This window comes from Scyliorhinus torazame, chromosome 11, assembly GCF_047496885.1.
Source record: "Scyliorhinus torazame isolate Kashiwa2021f chromosome 11, sScyTor2.1, whole genome shotgun sequence".
NCBI classification, from domain to species: domain Eukaryota; kingdom Metazoa; phylum Chordata; class Chondrichthyes; order Carcharhiniformes; family Scyliorhinidae; genus Scyliorhinus; species Scyliorhinus torazame.
Window position 1 is genome coordinate 175747553 of NC_092717.1, and position 18360 is coordinate 175765912.

General features: G+C 47.4%; 1 protein-coding gene across 6 annotated transcripts in view; it reads left to right on the top strand.

Annotated features, from left to right (window-relative positions):
• Positions 1–1134: 1134 nt before the first annotated feature.
• The window catches only part of LOC140385666 (probable C-mannosyltransferase DPY19L4), a 154942-nt gene continuing 137716 nt past the window's right edge, over positions 1135–18360 (top strand). For 3 of the 6 annotated variants that reach the window (XM_072468053.1, XM_072468057.1, XM_072468058.1), the window contains exons 1-3: positions 1416–1472; positions 14745–14990; positions 17703–17824. In XM_072468053.1, coding sequence (XP_072324154.1) covers positions 1460–1472; positions 14745–14990; positions 17703–17824 — 381 coding nt within the window. In that variant the 5' untranslated portion in view covers positions 1416–1459. Of the gene's footprint in view, positions 1264–1415; positions 1473–12277; positions 12365–14744; positions 14991–17702; positions 17825–18360 lie in introns of those variants that run through there. The other 3 variants (XM_072468054.1, XM_072468056.1, XM_072468055.1) reach the window with 3 other exon arrangements.

The following is an 18360-nucleotide window of genomic DNA, read 5'->3' on the forward strand; positions in this document are numbered from 1 at the left end:
AATTCAAATGTGGAACAGTCTCATGGAGTAAATGGCCCACTCCTGTTCCTATGTTTCGTTGAGACATTCAGTTAGAGCTTGGCTGATCTGTATTTAAAATCCATTTTGTCCTTGCTCCATCACTCTTGATACACAAATTAAATAAAGATCTAAGAATCTCAGTCATGGAAATATCAAATGGTTCAGCATTCACCACATTTTGGGGACAAGTGTTCAGGCGTAGGTTGAGAGACAGGGGCGGGATTCTCTCAGCCTGCGCTGGTTCGGAGAATCGGCTGGCCGGGCGCGATTTGCGCGCCGCCGCCCCGGCGCTGGTCCACCAATCCTCCGGTGACCAGAGAATCGGCGCCATTACCGCCGGTGGGGGGCCGCTCTATGCGCCCCCCCCCCCCGGCGATTCTCCGCCCAGGATGGGCCAAGTGGCCACCAAGAAAGCCCGAGTCCCGCCGGCGCCGTTCACATGTAACTGATGGGATCTCGGCATCCATCCTGTTGGAGGCGGCCTGGTGGGGGGGGGGGGGGGGGGGTCCGACCCTGGGAGGGCCTCCACCATGGCCCTCGATCGGGGTCTACCGATCGGCGGGCTCAGCCTCTCCTGGCGCCGGCCCCTGTAACCCTAAGCCATGTTGTGTTGGGGCCGGTGCGGAGAAGGAAGCTACCACGCATGCGCGGGTTCACGCCGGTCGCAGTGCGCATTCGTGCCAGTCAGTGCGCAGATCCGCGGCGCACGTTTAAAGCCGGTATTGGCAGCTGGAGCAGCGTGTGTTGCTCAAGTACCGTGCCGGCCCCCTGTAGGGCAGAGAACCGCTACACCTAGCGGTCCAATGACGCCGTCGATAAACTCTCCGGTTTTTGCAACTGTGTCAACACTGCCGTCAAAAGGGAGAATCCTGCCCAGGAGATTTAAAACTGAGATGAGGAGGAACCATTTCTTGCAAAGGGTGGTGAATTTGTGGAACTTACTGCCCCACAGTGTGGTGGAGTCTGAATCATTAAATGGTTTCAAGGAGATAGATATATTTCTGATTTTAAAAATGGGTTAAAGGGTTTTAGGGAACAGGCAGGGAGGTGGATTTGATATATTCCCTCCTCCCCAAAAAGAGGAAATGAAAGATCATTACAAGCCCGATATTTCAAGTTTTAAAAAACCCACACAGGTGATGTGTTGATTCCCGGGAACCATGTTTTAAACGAGCCGGACACAATTATTTGCAGCACCCGCGCGGGGAATTCTGGCTGGAGAGCGGGGTTGATTGTTAATCGGTAATGTAGCACCCCAAAATTGCATTTTGTTTCTCTCTCTCTCTCTCTCTGTGTAAGTATATACATGGTTGGTGTTCTTTTGCAAGCCGTGGCTGACTTGCTGTTTTATCTGCGATTGTCCGGGGCAGCGCGTGCACACAGGCCGCTCGCGCTTCCCCGGGCTGGGCATGCGCACTCTCGCTCGCTGGCCCGAGCTATGAATGTATCAGGTTTGTATCTGTCTTCATGAATGTATCTTTGTAAAACTGAATGACTGAAATAATACTTGGGCTGCATTTATCTCTCTTTAATTTCTAGCCGGATTGGCTACGCCCGCGCAGTCGCGCTTGAGTCGTAGTCGGGTTTCCATAATTGCAAATTAAATCGCGCGGGGGGGGGGGGCTGTTTTAAAACAGGAAGACAGAATGGTCGAGATACCATGTCCCTTCCTGCTTTGGTGCAGATAAATCTAAGCTCTGGATGCATGGAATGTGGAAGTGCGCATTGTGACTGACTGTTAAAGGCATCCTGTGAGATCAGATGGGGTCTTCAAAAGAGAAATGATCTCAGAGTAAGATTGGCAATGGCGCAGTTCCTCTATATAGGATGTGCATGTAGGTTAGTCCATGATCATTTTGCTGAGATGTCTAACAACAATAAAAGTACGATTGAAAACCTGCCAATACCAGAAATGGGAAATAAAAATAAATTAAAATGCTCAAAAGGTCCATTTGGAATACAATATATACTTGATGTGCCATCCACCCCCTGTTTAAAAAAAGGAGTCCAGCAGGGGTGAAGTGGACTTAAAAGATCAAGTCTGTCGGGGGCATTGACCTTCCGCTGTGATCGCCTCAGTCCCGGCTGTGGTGTGGGCACCGGTGCCGAGACCTGCACGTCTGGGAGCGTGTTGTCTTCTTCACCCAGTAGTTGAGTCGTGGTTGGGGGGGTGATGGTTGCCAGTGGGCCTGCGGGTGCCAGTTCTTGAAGTAGCTGGGTAGTGGTGGAGGGAAACGGTGTAGGGTCGGGGGTGGTGGTGATGGTCGCTAGGGAATCTGCAGGTGCCAAATCCCGGAGGGAGACTGTGTCCTGTCGCCCGTCATGATGTGCCACGTAGGCATATTGTGAATTGGCATGGAGGAGCAGGACCTTCTCGACGAGGGGATCTGATTTATGACTCCTCGCATGCTTCCGGAGGAGGACGAGCCCTGGGACTGTCAGCCAGGACTGGAGCGAGACCCCGGAGGTGGACTTCCTGGGGAAGGCAAACATACGTTCGTGAGGGGTCTCGTTGGTGGCAGTGCACAGGACTGACTGGATGGAGTGGAGCGCATCGGAGAGGACCACTTGCCAACGGGAGACTGGGAGACTTCTTGACCATAGGGCCAGGAGGACGGCCTTCCAGACCATCGTGTTTTCCCTCTCCACCTTCTGTTGCCCCGGGGGTTGTAGCTGGTCGTCCTGCTGGAGGCGATGCCCTTGCTAAGCAGGAACTGACGCAACTCGTCGCTCATGAAGGAGGAACCCCGATCGCTATGGACGTAGGTGGGGAACCCGAACAAGGTGAAAAGACTGTGCAGAACCTTGATGATGGTGGCAGAGGTCATGTCAGGGCATAGGATGGCAAAGGGGAACCTTGAGTATTCGTCAACAATGTTGAGGAAGTACACGTTATGGTCAGTGGAGGGGCCCTTTGAAGTCGATGCGGAGGCGCTCAAAGGGGCGAGAGGCCTTTACCAGGTGCGCCCTGTCTTGCCGATAGAAGTGCGGTTTGCACTCCACGCAGACCTGGTAGTCCCTGGTCATGGTCCTGACCTCCTCGATGGAGTAAGGCAGGTTGCGAGCCTTGATAAAGTGAACAAAACGGGTGATCCCCAGGTGACAGAGGTCATTGTGGAGAGCCCGAAGTCGGTCTACTTGTGCGCTGGCACATGTACCGCGGGATAGGGCATCTGGGGGCTGATTGAGCTTCCCAGGTCGATACAAGATATCATAGTTGTAGGTGGAGAGTTCGATCCTCCACCTCAGAATCTTGTCGTTCTTGATTTTGCCCCGCTGTGTAATATTAAACATGAAGGCAACCGACCGTTGGACAGTGAGGAGAGTGAATCGCCTGCCAGCCACGTAATGCCTCCAATGTTTCACAACTTCTACAATTCTTGGGCTTCCTTTTCGACGGAGGAGTGTCGAATTTTGGAGGCATGGAGGGTACGGGAGAAGAAAGCCACGGGTTGAGGGTAGTGGCCAGAGCAAAGTCTGACGCATCGCTCTCCACCAGGAACGGAATGGACTCGTCCACAGCGTGCATCGCGGCTGTGGCAATACCTGCCTTGATGCGGTTGAAGGTCAGGCGGGCCTCAGCCGTCAGGGGAAAAATGGTGGTTTTAATAAGTGGACGGGCCTTGTCCGCATAATTGGGGACCCACTGGGCATAGTAAGAGAAGAACCCCAGGCATCTCTTCAGGACCTTCGGGCAGGGGGGGGAAAGGGCAGTTCCAGGAGGGGACGCATGCAGTCGGGGTCAGGCCCTAGGACTCCGTTTTCTACAATGTAGCCAAGGATGGCTAGGCGGGTTGTGTGGAAAACGCATTTTTCCTTACTGTAGGTGAGGTTCAGGAGTTAGCGGTGTGGAGGAAGTGCCGGAGGTTTTCGTCATGGTCCTGCTGGTTATGGCTGCAGATGGTAACATTATCTAAGTACGGGAACGTGGCCCGCAGCCTGTACTGGTCAACCATTTTGGTCTATTTCTCGTTGGAAGACTGAGGCCCCATTGGTGACGCCGCAGGGAACCCTGAGGAAGTGGTAGAGGCGGCCATCTGCCTCAAAGGCAATGTATTGTCGGTCCTCCGGGCGGATAGGGAGCTGGTGGTACGCGGACTTCAAGTCAACTGTGGAAAAGACTCGATACTGCGCAATCTGGTTGACCATGTCAGATATGCGGGGGAGGGGGTACGCATCGAGCTGCGTGTACCGGTTGATGGTCTGACTGTAGTCGATGACCATCCGGTGCTTCTCCCCAGTCTTGATGACCACCACTTGGGCTCTCCAGGGGCTGGTACTATCCTCAATGATCCCCTCTCGTAGGAGTCGCTGGACCTCTGACCTGATAAAGGCCCTGCCCCGGGCATTGTATCGTCTGCTCCTAGTAACGACGAGTTTACAGTCCGGGGTGAGGTTAGCGAAGAGCGAGGGTGGGGCGACCTTAAGGGTCGCGAGGCTACAGATGGTGAGGGGGGGCAGGGGTCCACTGAATTTAAAGTAGGGCTTTGGAGGTGGCACTGGAAGTCGAGCCCCAGTAATAGGCAGCGCAGAGATGGGGAAGGACGTAGAGCTTAAAGTTAGTGTACTCTATGCCTTGTACGGTGAGGGTCGCGACACAGTACCCCCGGATTTCTACTGAATGTGATCCGGAAGCCAGGGAGATTTTCTGGGTCGCGGGTAAAATTGGGGGGGGAGCAATGCCTTACCATATCTGGGTGTATGAAGCTGTCTGTGCTCCCGGAGTCGAAGAGGCAAGCCGTCTCGTGCCCGTTGATCCGGACGGTCATCGTAGATTTTGTGAGGTGATGAGGCCGGGACTAGTCTAGCGTGATGGAGGCGAGCTTTGGAAGCTGATGGGTAGGCCGGTCGGAGGTGGTGGCGGCCAGCGTACGACCGGGTGAGCAGGGCTCCCCGGAGGCTGCGGAGTGGTCCCAAGATGGCGGGCGGCATCGGAGATGGCGGGCGGCATCGGAGATGGTGTCAAAGATGGTGGCCCCCATGGGTCACGCGTGGCGGGTGGAATACAAGATGGTGTCAAAGATGGCGGCCCCCATGGGTCGCGGGTGGTGGGTGAAATCGAAGATGGCGGCGCCCACGGGTTGCACATGGCGGGTGGTGCGGCAGCTGGTGGCGGCCCCGACAGGCAGCGCTGCTGGGCCTCGGAGTTTTAGGGAGAGATCGGGCCTGGCAGGCTTTTGCAAAGTGGCCCTTCCTCCCACGCCCGTTGCAAGTCGCGTTCCGTGCAGGGCAGCGTTGTTTGAGATGCTCACCCTGGCCGCAAAAGTAGCGCTTCGGGCATTGGCGGGCTGCTGCGCGCCACAGGCCTGCGCCGCGCCACAGGCCTGCGCCGCACTCTAGTCGGATACTGGCGGCGCCTACGAGGTCCACGAGAGTGCCGCGTGGTTGGAGGTGTAGGCCTCCATGTTCTGGAAGGCCACCTCCAGCGTGTTTGAGAGCTGCACTGTCTCTGGGAGGCCGAGTGTACCCCCTTCTAGCAATCGCTGGCGGATGTAGTTCGATTTCATGTCTCCGACATAGGTGCCCCTGATCAACAGCTCCGCATGTTGGGTAGCCAATACTGCCTGGCAATCACAGTTCCGGCCAAGTACCCGCAAGTCACGCAGGAATTCTGCTAGTGATTCCCCAGGGCGTTATCACCTCGTGGCAAGAAGGTGCCTCGCATTCACCTCGTTTACAGACTTTACATATTGTCCCTTCAGCAGCATTATCACCTCCGTATAAGATGAGAAGGAAAACTAGCGGGCTCATCCGCCCGTTGAGGATCTGCTTCTTTTGGAGGTCGGTGAAGTCTGAGGTGTGGGGGATCCGAGGTACGCTTCGAAGCAGCTTAGCCAGTGCTCGAATGTTGCAGTGGCGTTGGCTGCCTGTGGGTCCAGCTCCAGGCGATCAGGCTTGAGCGATGAATTCATCTTAGAAGTTTAGTTTATTAAATTGATGTACCATCAATGAGCACAAAAACGAGTAGTGAACGTAACTGAGGCTTTAATAAGCTAAACAGAAAGCCTCCTGGCCACTGATCCCGAACTGGGTCAGAGGTGGAGACCAGCCACCTTTATACCGGGCCCGAGGGGAGGCGGAGGCATTGGGCAGTGGTTTATCACATTACCTGTAATACAGTAGCCGTTTACCACAATACACATATATATTACAGTGGTTTATCACAATACTTTCACATTTCGGTTGGGATAATTTTGAGCAAATTGGAGAAGAATGTGCCAGTATAGCATTAAGCCCTACAGACCAAAAGTTCCTGCTTTTCAGTTATGTGATGTCAGTTGGGATCATGGTCTCAGCACCACTGTGCTAAAGAAGGAAAATCAGCAATCGTTTTCACTTCTGATTATCATTACGTGACCGTTGTGAAGTGTAGAGATATGTGGACTATAGATGGGGCCACTTCTGGGCCAGGCTGTGATGTCTGCCACAGTTGGCCTTCTGACATGCCTTGTTAAAAACTCGGAAGACCGAAGCCATTGAATTCCCACCACAAACCTTTCTACCCACTGGCTGCAAACCTCTTCTTGATCTCTGTCTGAGACTGAACCAGAGCACTTGCAACGAGCCATCATATTTGACTTGGCTTGGTTTCCAATGGGGATTGGGTGTCGCTGGCTATGTCAGCATTTATTGCCCTTGAGAAAGTGGTGAATGAGCTGCCTACTTGAATCGCTGCAGTCCATGTGTTGTTTGGAAAGGAGTTCCAAGATTTTAACCCAACGACAATGAAGGAACAGCAATATAGTTCCAAATCAGGATGGTAACTTGAAATTCATACCGACTCCAACCACATTATCGAATTGGATTTGATTTATTGTCATGGGTACCGAGGTACAGTGAAAAGTATTGTTCTGTGTACAATTTAGATAGATTGTTCCATACATGGGAAAAAAAAATGTAAATACATAGGGACAGGCAGCGGGGAAGCATACGGAGTGTAGTACTACTCAGTAGAGAAGATGTGTGAAGAGATCAGTTCAGTCCATAAGAGGGTCATTCAGGAGTCTGGTAACAGCGGGGAAGAAGCTGTTTTTGAACCTGTTGGTGCGTGTTCTCAGACTTTTGTATCGCCTGCCCGATGGGAGAGGTTGGAAGAGAGAATAACCCGGGTGGGAGGGGTCTTTGGTTATGCTGCCTGCTTTCCCAAGTCAGCGGGAGGTGTAGACGAAGTCAATGGATCGGAGGCGGATTTGCGTGATGGATGGGGCTGTGTTCACGACTCTGTAGTTTCTTACGGTCTTGGGCTGACCCGTTGCCATTCCAGGCTGTGATGCAGCCAGATAGGATTCGTTCTATGGTGCTAATTTCTATGGTGAAAATTAGTGGACATGCTGAATTTCCTTGGTTTCCTGTGGAAGTATAGGTGCTGTTGTGCTTTCTTGGTCGTAACGTCGACATGGGTGGACAGGACAGATTGTTGATGTGCCACCTAGGAATTTGAAGCTGCCAACCATCTATCCCTGTGACGTACCCAGCTCCTCCACTGGCTCACCCTATCTGAACCCTCGACACTTGAGACCTAACTATTCCTTTGCTCCACCAGCCAGCCACCCTTGTTAAATTTTTTTAAATTAAGGGACAATTTAGCGTGGCTAATCTACCTACCCTGCATCTTTGGTTTGTGGGGGTGAAACCCACACAGGCAAGGGGAGAATGTGCAAACTCTACACGGACGGTGACCCTGATAGAATCCGGGCCATTAGTGCCCGTTAGGGAGCAGTGCTAACCACTGTGCCGCCACGCCCCCCCCCCCCCCCCCCATCTCCCCCCCCCCCCCCCGCCATCCTTGGTAAACTTGAGTTGATCCAAAACAGTGCTGACTAATTTCTAACTTACCAAATTTACCTATCACTTCTGTGTTTGCTGGCCATGTTAGCTTCTGCAAACATCCATTTTAATATTAAAAACAGTAAATCCTGAATAAACTGAGCAGGTCTGGCAGCATCTGTGACGAAAGAAACCGAGTTAACATTTTGAGTCCATATGTCCCTTCTACAGAACTGAATTAGTTTTAATATTCATGTTCTTAAACCCCTCATGGCATTTCCCACCATATCTTTAACCTCCTCCACCTTCGCAACCCCTCCGACATCTCCACGCTTCTCCAGTTTTGGTTTTGTGTATGCTCCTGATTTTCCTTGCTCCAACAATAGTCTTCAGCTGTCCAGAATCTAAACCCTGGAATTTCCTTCATTAACCTCTCTGGATCGACATCTCTATTTTCCTTTAAGATACTCCTTAAAACCTGCTGCTATCCCAATCATTTGGTCCCCTGTTTGAATATTTCCTTATAAAAATTCAGATTGATAACATTCCTGGAATGTTTCACTACTTTTAAGGTGCTATATATTTTCAAGTTTTTTTTTCCCCTGAAATGCAAGTTTTAATTGTTTTATGATCATAAATAAGAGTCACAGAACATGCTGAAAATAACAGCAGGTTTGAGGTATGTGCATATGAAGAATTGGAATGATTAAACCTTGCACTTGGAAATCTAGAGTAATAATTAATGATGCAAACTGACTTTGAGCAGCACGGTGGTGCAATGGTTAGCACTGCTGCCTCACGGCGCCGAGGATCCGGGTTCGATCCCGGCCCTGGATCACTATGAATGTGGAGTTTGCACATTCTCCCCCGTGTCTGCGTGGGTCTCACCCCAACAACCCAAAAAGATGTGGAGGGTAGGTGATTTGACCACGCTAAATTGCCCCTTAATTGGAAAAAAAGAATTGGGTACTCTAAATTTTTTTTTTAAGTGATGCAAACTGACTTGGAGTAGGTCCTTCCCACCTCCATTAAAGACAGATCATCTTTAATTAACTATTGAAGAAATGTTAGGTTTTTGAAAGGCAGCTCCTGGAGACCGGGTATGATAACCAACTTTGTCGTTTTGAAGCATTAAGTTAAGAATAGTGTGCCCAGAGGATGAGGTAACAGCGGTGCAACTTATGCGATTGCATGGGGATCTAAATGGAGAATTTGCAGCACTCTTGTATTAAGAGTTGTGATCAAGGGATCAAGGAGTCACCTGCAGTGGACTTCGACCTCCGTAATCACATTCTCACCTATCTCAATAAAAGTAAAATGCCGCGGAAGCTGGATATCAGAAATAAAAATAGAAAATGCTGGATCAACTCGGGATTGGCAGCATCTGTAGAGAGACAGAGTTAATGGGCGCGATTTAAAGGCCGTGCTGCGCCCGACAAGCCGCACGCCGTACGCAGCGTGGCCGATAAAAGCTGGGTGACCCCCAATCCTGGAATCTACCCAGCTCGTAACGCCTTGCGCGATCTTTTTAATATAAATTTAGAGTGCCCAATTCAATTTTTCCAACTAAGGGGCAATTTAGCGTGACCAATCCACCTGGCCTGCACATCATTGGGTTGGGGCGAAACCCACGCAAACACGGGGAGAATGTGCAAACTCCACACGGACAGTGACCCAGAGCCGGGATCGAACCGGGGACCTCGGCGCCGTGAGGCAACAGGGCTAACCCACTGCATCACTGTGCTGCCCAGTCGTGAGATCTAATGTGTCCTTGTGAGATGTTGCGATGTAGATCCAGCCTATTTTGGCAGGATCACTTTTTAGCAAATTTGCATATTAAAGCGAGACAGCTAGTCTCACTTTAACATGCTGATCCGGAGTTACCCGAGGCGTGAGACCAATCTTGCTCACCTTGGAGACTTTGGGAGAGTGCTGTCCAGTACGTGTCACTCTTGGGTGCCTCCCAGGGGATTGGTGGCTCCCAGATGAAAGCCCTTTGGGCAGAGTGGCACCCTGGCCCTGCTTGTGCGAACCTGGGCACCCTGGCAGTGCCAGTCTGGCATTGCCAAGGAGCCCAGGTGGCACTGCCCAGGTGGGGGGCGGTAACCCTCCCAAAGTGTGTTGGGGTTGGGTCGACGGTCACTTTGGAGGCCTTGGAAATCGGGATGTCATTTAAAAATGGGTCTAAGTGCGGCCTTGACATTGCGTTCCCATTTGCGGTCTCTTGTCAAATGCAAGTTGCCTTTTATAAGCCTTGTGTTTCTTGGTGCTGCGTGTGCCAGGAAACACGCGGCTAAACGTGCTCGCTATGGGACTTTGTTCCCATTTAGTTAAATCGCCCCCATTATTTCAAATCTGTATGACGCTTCAGAGATGGGTTGCAAAAGGTAGCGGCCACTTTTTTTTACACCAGCTAGTGCTCATTTTTCCCCATCCATCCTGGAGCACTTGCTGCCAATGGAATGTTGACTGTCTCACGTAATCATAGAATCACACAGTGCAGAAGGAAGCCATTCAGCCCATCGTGACCATGTTGGCTTTTCGAGTTTGCCCACTCGACTGTTTTTTTGCCATAGCCCTGTAATTTCTCATCCTTTGGGTTTTAATCCAATTCCTTTTGAAAGTTACTGTTAAATTTGCTTCCACATCTTTTCAGGCACTGCATTCCAGGTCTTAACAACTTGCAATTTTCAAAAAGAATTCTCCTCATCTTCCCTCTGATTCTTTTGCCAATTAACATAAATCTGCCTTCACTGGTTACTGACTGCCTTGCCACCTTTCAAAAGTTCTGCATGCAAATATCAAGATTCATCTTTTTCTGCAGCTCCTAAAGAATTATAACATTTAGTTTACATCACCTTGCATTCATTATCATTAAAATAAATAATCTTCCCTAACCGAGGCCACTGCTTTAAACTTGATAGAGAAAATAATTTTCTCTGGGCATCCCTCCTTGCTTTCCCTGAACTATCAGTTATCATCTCATCGTACCATAGAATCCTAAGAGTCCAGAAGGAGGCCATTCGGCCCATTGAGTCTGCACCAACCCTCTAAAAGAGCCCCCTCCCTAGGCACGCTACTCCACCTGATTACCGTAACCCCACTTAACCTGAACATCTTTTGACACGAAGGGGCAATTTTAGCATGGCCAATCCACATAACCTGCATATCTTTGGACTGTCGAGGGCAGCACGGTGGTGCAGTGGTAGCACTGCAATCTCACGGCGCCGAGGTCCCAGGTTCAATCCCGGCTCTGGGTCACTGTCCGTGTAGAGTTTGCATATTCTCCCCGTGTTTGCGTGGGTTTCGCCCCCACAACCCAAAGATGTGCATGGTAGGTGGAGTGAACACGCTGAATTGCCCCTTAATTGGAAAAAATGAATTGGGTACTCTAAATTTTAACAAAAATCTTTGGAATGTTGGAGGAAACCGGAACACCCGGAGGAAACTCATGGGGGAGAAGGTGCAAAACCCACAAGTCATCCAAGGCTGGAATTGAACCTGGCACTGTGAGGCACCACTGTGCCACCTTCTGCTATTGCCGGCTTCCTGTCATTCAGTTAGGCGCCTCCCTCTGGAAAAAGTTGATCCTGAATCTTCTCTTGCTCCCAGACCTGTCACATTGTCTTGATTGTCGTCTCAGGTTATGAAATCATAAGCTCAAACAATCTCTATGGGAATACTTTCTTCAAACGTGCTTGTCTCAACTAATTCGTCAATTTCACAGAGATCTTTTAAGTACATAAATGTGCTTTTCACCCACTGCAGATAGGGAAATGGATGTGTTTTTTGCCTTCTGCATATCAGTTGGATAAATAAATGTGCATTTAACACAATGTCGTAACATAAAAATAAGTGTTTATCTTGTGCATTGCAGTTTAATAAATAAATATATCTGTAATTCATTTCCTCCTATGCCCATGCAAACCGCAGTGAAATCTCTCCCTTGATCACCACTCCCAATGTATGAGTTATTCATGGTGTGCTGAAATCACACTCCACTTAAAGACATTTTAGTCTTCCACTCTGACCAACAAGATTGGATCAGTAAGAATCATAGAATTTACAGTGCCGAAGGAGGCCATTCGGCCCATCGAGTCTGCACCGGCCCTTGGAAAGAGCACCCTACCCAAGCCCATACCGCCACCCTATCCCCACACCTCCACCCTATCCCCGTAACCCCACCAACAAGCCTTCTGTGACCTGAACACTGTGCGCTTGTATGTGGTAGCGACCATCTTTCCACTGAGAGTTTCCTGCTCGTCCACTATAACTGTGGTGGAAGAGCTGTTGAAACCCTGGAAAAAGGGTTACATTTTATGGAGCCTGATAGACTTGCGCAAAATATTGTTTGCCTCTTGAGAGACTTTTCAGATCCAATGTTGTGCCTGCAAAATTGTGAAACTCAATTCATCCACTGTTTGAATCTTTATCCAGAACTAAAGCCTCTGATATCAGGTATGCTATTATTCCTTTATTGGCAAAACAGGTGGGGAACATTGCCCAGAGCATAAGAAATAGGAGAGCGGTAGGACCGTTGAGCTTTCTAATGAACTTTTGTTGCTCTCCCTATAAGGTAAATATATCCCTCCTTGGATAAGGAGGCTAAAACTGTACACACCATTCTAGGTATGGTTTCACTAAGATTCTATACAATTGCAGCATGTCTCTATTACTCAAATACTTTGTGATGAACGCTAATATATCATATACTTATCTTGATGTACCTTGTGTTATCTTTTTCATGACTTTTATGTACAAGGGTGCCTAGGTCACTCTGATTACCAACATCTCCCTGTCTCTTAACTTTTCAAAAATATTTTGTTTTTCTATTTTTCCAACAAATGGATAACTTCACATTCCTGCACCTTATATTCCACCTGCCTTGTAGTTGCCCACTCAGTATGCCTACGTCCCTTTGTATCATCTTTCCATCCTCCTACATTACAACAGTGACTACATTTCAAAAATCTCTCATTGGCTGTAAAGCACTTTGGGACATCTGTGATCATGAAAGGTGCAATTTTCTTTTATTCGTTCATGGCATGTGAGCATCGCTGGCCGGGCCAGCACTTATTGCCCGTCCCTGAGGCATTTAAGAGTCAATCACATTGCAGTGGATCTGGAGTCACATGTAGGCCAGACCAGGTAAGGATGACAGATTTCCTTCTCTAAAGGACATTAATGAGCCAGACTGGTTTTTACAACAATCGACAATGGTTTCATGTCCTTAACATGATGACAATCCAAAATAGTGTTAGGAAAGTTGAAATCACCCACTATAATAACCCTATTATTAATTTTACACACCTCTGCAAATTGTGCACATATTTGCTCCTAAATTTCCCGCTGACTACCTGGGGTCTATAATAAACACCGAGCAATGTGGCTCTCCCTTTTTTATTCCTAATCTCTAACCATAAAGCTTCATTTGATGCCTTCCAAGATAATCATCTCTCCTTACTGCAGTAACTGACTCCTTAACTAATCATGAGGTGCCTCCTCCTCTTTTACCCCCTCCTCTGTCTCACCTGAAGATTCTCTATCCTGGGATGTTGAGCTGCAAATCCTGCTCCTCCCTCAACCACGTCTCTATGACGGCTACTATATCACAATTCCCCGTGTCCATCCTTGCCCTTAACTCATCTGTTTTACCTGTAACATTCCTGGCATTAAAGTAGAGGCCATCCAGCCTTGTCTTAGTCCCTTGAAACCTACTACTGCTGTATTCTCTTTGACTTGATTGCTTTTCAGTGTTATGCTGCGTCCCCTCCCCCTGCCGAATTAGTTCCACCTCCTCCCAACAGCACTAGCAAACCCGCCAGCAAGGATGTTAGTCCCGCTCTGGTTCAGATGTAGACTGTCCCACTTTTGTACAGGTCCCACCTTCCCCAGAACCGGTCCCAGTGGTCCAGGAACCTTCCCTCCCTCCTGCACCAACTCTTAAGCTATGCATTCATCTGCACTATTCTCCTATTTCTGTACTCGCTAGCACTTGTGGTCTCAAGCTTTCTGGTTTGGTTAGACTGAACATTTATTAAATTCTTGTAGTAATTAAAGAAGCTCGTGGGCACAGTGCAATGTGTTTTCCCATTTTTGCAAAAATATAACTTTCTAAGATTTTCCCATTCACATCCTCGGTATTCTAGTGTCATTCCATAATTCAGAAATCCAGAAATGACTTTGTTCCAAGGATTCCAGACTGGAGAGGTTATGGTGCACTATCATTAACTTCTCTTATTAGCCCCACTTGAACCAAATTTCCCATGGGGCTTTTACTCCTCAAAGGAATGTACAGGGACTGTAGTTTTTGTGTAAATTCATTCCTGGAATTTTGAAACCTATAGGTGGCAGTTACTGCAAGACAGAATGTACAATGTATGATATTTTTATAAATACATTTATAATTTGTTTAATGTAACTGTTGAAGGGGCAGCACGGTGGCGCAGTGGTTAGCACTGCTGCTTCACGGCACCGACGACCGAGTTCGATCCCGGCCCCGAATCACTGTCTGCATGGAATTTGCACATTCTCCCCGTGTCTGTGTGGGTCTCACCCACACAACTCAAAGATGTGCAGTGTAGGTGGATTGGCCGTGCTAAATTACCTCTTAAAATAAAGAATTGGATACTCTAAATTTATAAATAAAAATATCTAACAGATGATCACTTGTCAAAGTTACTTTTATGTCGGAGATGCTAGTGGGGAATAATGGTTAGCACTGCAACCTCACGGCGCCAAGGTCCCAGGTTCGATTCCCGCCCTGGGTTGCTGTCCGTGTGGAGTTTGCACATTCTCCCCGTGTTTGCGTGGCTTTCGTCTCCACAACCCAAAGATGTGCAGGGAGGTGGATTGGCCACGCTAAATTACCCCTCAATTGGAAAAAATGAATCGGATACTCTAAATTTAAAAAAAAAACTTTCTTTCTTACTAACGTTATAATCTTTACACGATAGGTGAAATGACAGAACTGAGAAAGAGAACACAGGAATGTCTCGAAGAGCCCGCCACTCGGGAGGAGGCCAAGTTGATGGAGTTGGCAGCAGCAGATGCAGAGTCGGTTTTGAAGGATGAGGGTGAACAAGTGTGTGCGGAGGAAACTGCTTTAAAGGAGGAGGAAGAAAATGAAGAGGCGCAGAGAGAAAAGCTGACACTGAAAGACAAAATGGTCAACACGGGAAGCAAGGATACAAAGAATAAATGTAAGCACCTGTATGTTCCTCTTGTATTTATTCATGGTACGTGGGTGTTGCTGACAAGGCCAGAATTTATTCCCCATCCTTGATTGCTCTAGAGAAAATTGTGGTGAGCAACCTTCATGAATACAACTCAGTGGCTTGCTATGCCATTTTGGAGGGCATTTAGGAGTCAACCACTTTGCTGTGGATCTGCAGAAACATACAGGCTAGACTGGGTAAGGACAGCTTTCCTAAAACATATCAGTGAACCAGATGGGTTCTTGCGGTAATCTGGTAGTTTCGTGGTCGCCATCACTGAAACTACTAGCCATTTAACCTTTTAAAAATTAAATTACTTTAATTCTTAAGCTTCCATGGTGGGATTTGGACTTGTATCTCCAGGTCAGTAGTCCAGCTGTCTGGATTACTAGTCCAGTAACATGATCATTAAACTTCCTGATTCCCTTTTCTTACTTTTATCTGCAATGATATTTAAAAGTTTGTTCTCTAAAGACTGCCATATTAACAACACTTGCTACAAGGAATTTGTTTGACCCAAGACATAGTCTCAGTTTTATCCCAAGCAGATGCTAATGCAGAAATTGAGAAGTACTTGGGAAGAACTGGGCCCTCTCTGCTCAAGGCTGAGTCAGATTATCCACAGCGTTTGTCTGATATTTTACCACAAATCACTAATTCTACTTCCATAACAGTACCGGAATCCCGCCTCAACTATTCTGTTGCTGAAGCCTTCATCTATGCCTTTTGTTTCTTCAGATTTGCCTAATCTAATGCACTCCAAGCTGGCTTCCGACATTCTATCCTCCTTTAAATTGGAGTTCTTTCAAAACTGTGTTGCCCATGTCCTTGCACCAAATCCTGTACTCGCGTCATCCTTCTGCACTGATTTCCAGAAGCATTCTTGTTTTTAAACTCCTTTAGTCCTATGACCCTGCACCATTTCTGTCCCTCTCTAATTCTGGTCTCTTGAGTATTCCTGATTTTAATCACTCCACCATTGGTTGCTGCACCTTCAGCCCTAAGCCCTGGAATTCGGTGCCCATACCTCTCTGCCTCTTCCCCTCACTTTTCTCCTTGAAGACACTCCTTAAACCTCCCTCTTGGACCAAACATGTAGTTAACTGCTGTAATATCTTCTTAATGGTGTCATAGTTTGTTTTATAATGTCTTTGTGAAGCACCTTGGGATGTTTTAAATACAAGTTGTTTATTGTTCCTTTTTTGGTAGAGCGTTGGGGGGGGGGGGCAGGTGCAACAACAACCTGAACGAAAAGGGAAGAAAAATAAAGGGAAAAAGGGTGGGAAGCAAAATGCAGGGGACGACAATCGCCACTGCAAATACTGTATGGAAGGGGGAAAAAAGGAAACTGCGATGCATGTATGTAAATAGTTGAAGCTGGGCAGCACAGTGGCGCGGTGGTTAGCGCTGCTGCCTCACGGCGCCGAGGTCCCAGTTTCGATCCCGGCCCTGGGTCACTGTCCATGCGGAGTTTGCACATTCTCCCCGTTTCTGCGTGGGTTTGCCCCCACAACCCAAAGATGTGCAGGGTAGGTGGATTGGCCATGCTAAATTGCACCTTAATTGCAAAAAATGAATTGGGTACTCAAATTAATTTTTTTTAAAGTAAATAGTTGAAGCCGATCTATGTGTAAATAGTTTTAGTTTTACTTTTTATTTTTAATCTCCTACTGTTTGTTCATATTTATATTTATTTTGTATACCGAAAACTCTAAAAACATTTTAAGCAATGAGACAGCCTTGGCCAAGTGCAGGAATGGTATCCTCTGAAGTAATGTATTATCATTATTTATGAACCTCTGCTGTGAATCAATGCCGCTATGTTTAGAGTTCACAGAAATGTCTACGTCACAGAATTCCAACCCCCAAAATGCTTGAAAGGTCTCATTATCAAAGTGCTATTGGACTTAATTAGTCATTTTGTAAATGTGTGATGCTGATGTATATAATGACTGGAAACAGAAGTACGTTTTCAGATTCACAATGGCATATACCTTTTTAAAAAAATCTTGTGAGCCAGCTCTGTTCAGTGATTCACACTCTTCTTGCAGCTTTGGTTTCTCTTAGTCTGAGTTTGAACAAGGTGGCATTCCCCTCCTTGTCCTGAAAAGACAATTACATTTTTGCTGTTTGGAATAATTGTTGGAGTTTAATATTCAACCTAAGAAAATAAATTCTTGCATGTTAGAAGGACTGTTTATCAGGCCATCCAAACTGAGGTGTAATTTAGCTGGAGCATTATGTAACCTGAGAAAATAATTTAATAATTTCCAAAGTAAACTGTAGACACCCCTCCCCCTGATTGCCTCTGCACAGGTCATTAACAGGACACAGTGTTGCACAGGGACAGACCACAGGTTTATAAATAAACATTCAAGCAGAACTGGTTTATCCTTTCTTTTAGCATCAAGTTATAAATTAGAGTAGACTCCGGAATAATGAATTAATGTGCCACACTGAGCTAAATGTTACCAGTTTTCAGCTTGATCATAAGAGGGAAAGAGGCACAAGTCATCGTGAACGTTAACCATGTTGATTGATACTGTTGTTTTCAGCAATTCTAATTGAGTTATGTTTATGTAAAGTACACCCACAAATGATTGTTTTCTAGTCTGTGTTTTAAAACTTTATGGGGTGTTTCTTTGTTGCATATTTATTTGCTTGCGAGTTGACCATTTTTTAATAAATGTTTTGCAGCTGCATTTCATCAATGGGTAAAGGTTTTCTTTGGCAGCTGGGCAGCAATTGCAAGTGGAATGTTATATGCTGTGTACCTTTCTACCTTTCATGAAAGAAAGTTCTGGTTTTCTAGCAAACAGGTGAGATTGTTGGTATATTTTGAGTTTTGCCTTATTTGCTGTTGTCAGTAATTCCAAAGGTATTTTTTTCTCCACCCGCCCCATCCTCTTTATTTGGAAGTATAATTCACATTAAAATGCTGTGGTGGTTCTCCGGTGCCTTAGAACATAGAACTGTACAGCACAGTACAGGCCCTTCGGCCCACAATATTGTGCCAAACTAGTCTGAAACCAAGATCAAATCAACCTACTCCCAATCATTCTAGTGCACTCCATATGCCTATCCAATAACCGCTTGAAAGTTCCTAAAGTGTCCGACTCCACTACCATAGCTGGGAGTGCATTCCACGCCCCAACCACTGTCAGAGTAAAGAACCTACCTCTGACAACCCTCCTATACCTTCCACCATGAACCTTATAGTTATGCCCCCTTGTAACAGCTACATTCACCCGAGGAAAAAGTCGCTGAACGTCCACTCTATTTATCCCTCTCATCATCTTATGCACCTCAATTAAGCCATCTCTCATCCTCCTTCGCTCCATGAGAAAAGCCCTAG